This window comes from Poecilia latipinna, unplaced genomic scaffold (genome assembly GCF_001443285.1).
Source record: "Poecilia latipinna isolate Pla-1442-1.1 unplaced genomic scaffold, P_latipinna-1.0 Scaffold1573, whole genome shotgun sequence".
Classification (NCBI taxonomy): domain Eukaryota; kingdom Metazoa; phylum Chordata; class Actinopteri; order Cyprinodontiformes; family Poeciliidae; genus Poecilia; species Poecilia latipinna.
In genome coordinates, this window is record NW_015114189.1 from 152,495 (window position 1) to 155,034 (window position 2,540).

General features: G+C 35.6%; 1 protein-coding gene across 1 annotated transcript in view; it reads left to right on the forward strand.

The window, feature by feature from the left end:
* LOC106963735 (protein kinase C beta type-like) overlaps positions 1-1,259 on the forward strand; it is a 57,855-nt gene extending 56,596 nt beyond the window's left edge. Inside the window, exon 4 of the mRNA XM_015058805.1 lies at positions 895-1,259. Coding sequence (XP_014914291.1) covers positions 895-1,053 — 159 coding nt within the window. The 3' untranslated portion in view covers positions 1,054-1,259. The remainder of the gene's footprint in view (positions 1-894) is intronic.
* Positions 1,260-2,540: the final 1,281 nt, after the last annotated feature.

Sequence of the window (2,540 nt, forward strand, 5' to 3'; positions counted from 1 at the left end):
ATGCACATATGAAACTGGTGGGTTCGGTACCTCAGAAAAGGTTAAGAACCACTGTCATAGACATAATATAAGATATATTATATCTATGTGAATTACAGTCACAAAAACAGGAAGCACCCCAGCCCTTTCAGATGCAGCTTCCAGTTGTCGTGAAAAAGGTCTGCGCTGCAGTTGTATCTAATCGACCAATAGGCTGCCATTGTAGTCTGAAGACCCCGCCCCTCATTATCATATTAACCCTAACCCATAAATAAGAAAATAAGGAAATACCAAATGAATAAGGGAAATTGGAAAATGGGAAAATTATACATTTTTCAAATAAATGTTAAATGAAAAATAGTTGAAGGAAAAATGGCTAAATAAAAAAGAGAAATATGAGAAATTTATAAATTAAACTGGGAGATTGAAAATTGGATTAATGAAAAAGGGATAAAGTGATAAATGAAAACTAGATAAATGAAAATGGGAAATTGAAAAATTGATAATATTAAAAATAAATAAATAAAAATTTGGGTTAAGGAAAACGGAAAATTGAAAAGTGGTTAAATGAAATGAAAAATAGATTAATAAAAAAGGGATAAATGAAAAATGGGTCAACAAAAAGGGAAAAATTAAAATTGGACAAACAAAAATGGGAACATAAAAATGGTTAAATTAATCTAGGAATAAAACATTTAAATTAACAAATATAAATGGGAATAAAAATGTCAATTATTTAACTCATTTTTTATTTATTTCACTCATTTTTGTTATTTATTTATTTATTTTACTCATTTGCTTATTTATTTCACCCATTTTAATTTTGGCTGAAATGGCTCTCCATATTGAACTGCCTTGTTACTGAAATGTACGGTACAAATAAACTTGATTGATTGATTCTTTATGTTCCTCCAGGATCCTCGCAGTAAACACAAGTTTCGGGTCCACACCTATTCCAGCCCCACCTTCTGTGACCACTGCGGCTCCCTCCTGTACGGGCTGATACACCAGGGCATGAAATGCGACCGTATGTATTCAAAGTATTTAGCTGCTTGTTTGTGTGCTGCAGCCTGAGCACAGAGAACTGTGAGTGTGGCAGCAAAGAGACTTTGTTCAGGGAGAATCTCCTCCATTTTTGCACATGTTTTACTGCCACTCTTCATTGTATTTCTGCTCTGGATTCATGAAGCAAACACAAATCAAGATCAAGTCCTGAAGATGAGAGCAATGTTCCCCTGTTTTCACCAGTGTGCAGTTGTTCTCCCTTCAGTTACAGCATAGAAAAAAAAACCTTCCTTCTTTTTTTTTTAAATTGCAGTATATATTTTTTATTTAAAAAATATGGTTTTTACTTATTTAACATTATAACTATTATGTCGTTAGAGTACAATTTATGGCTCCTCTGCCTTCTGCCACTGCTCCTAGAACTAACTGCAGAAATTCATCACTCAGTCAGAAATAACCAATCAGAGCCAGGAGGAGGGTCTTAATGCTGTCAGTCACTCTCATACTCACATTCTCTCACTTGCTTGTTGCTATAAGCTACAGCTGGTTCACCAGTACATAGCCTGCATATGTTTGTAAAAGTTACGTTCTGCAGCATTAATTATGGGTCCGCAGCAAATCTGAACAAATTTCCTGAATTTTGGATGATTGCCCAATTGGCACATGTGAAAGCCATCTTATCCACTGATCTGCAGCAGTTTGTGTTGTGCATGATAGTATTACTGGTCATTCTGCTCTTCATGGAGTAATAACCAGTACAGTAAGCTATTATCTGTCTAAATAGTGAGGAGGGAATATTCATTTATGTAAGCACTTCTCAGGTAAAACCTGATACTTGTGTACAATTAAAACACAATTCATAGAGTAGTAATGCAAAAATAATACAGTAGTTAATCTGGATCTGTGAAAGCAGGATGGCTTTAATTAATCTATCTGCTCCTGTAACAGCATTGCCTTAATTCATTTCAAATTCAATTCAAAATTAAAAAATACTTTATTAATACCAAAGGGAAATTAAATGTTGTTGTAACTCACTTATTCAAAGAGTTATTGCAGATGGTGAAGGCTGTTGGCAGGAAAGATCTCTTAGTCGTCTATATTACAGCAAATGTGAAGAAGCCTCTGACTGAAGAAAATCTGTTTTCTCAAGACAGTATCGTGAAGAGGATGGTCAGGGTTGTCCATAATTTTCTTGATTTTATGAAGATTCCTTCTTTGCATCATCATCTCCAGAGGTTCCACAGTCTGTCTGTAGTCCAGTCTGCTCTGTCGCTTCACTGTTGTGTCTCCAGTCCAGTCTGTTGTCCAGATGAACACAGAGGTATTTATATTCCTTAACCACCTCCAGTTCTTTTCCCATGATGGAAACAGGATTTGATCTAACCCTGTTCCTCCTGAAATCTACAATCATCTCCTTTGTTTTATTCACGATTAAGATGAGATGATTGTTCCCACACCTTAACACAAAGCGGTCCACCAGCTCTCTGGACTCAGCCTCTTGTCCATCTCTGATAAACCTGACAACTGCAGAGTCAATTGTGTATTTCTGTAGACGA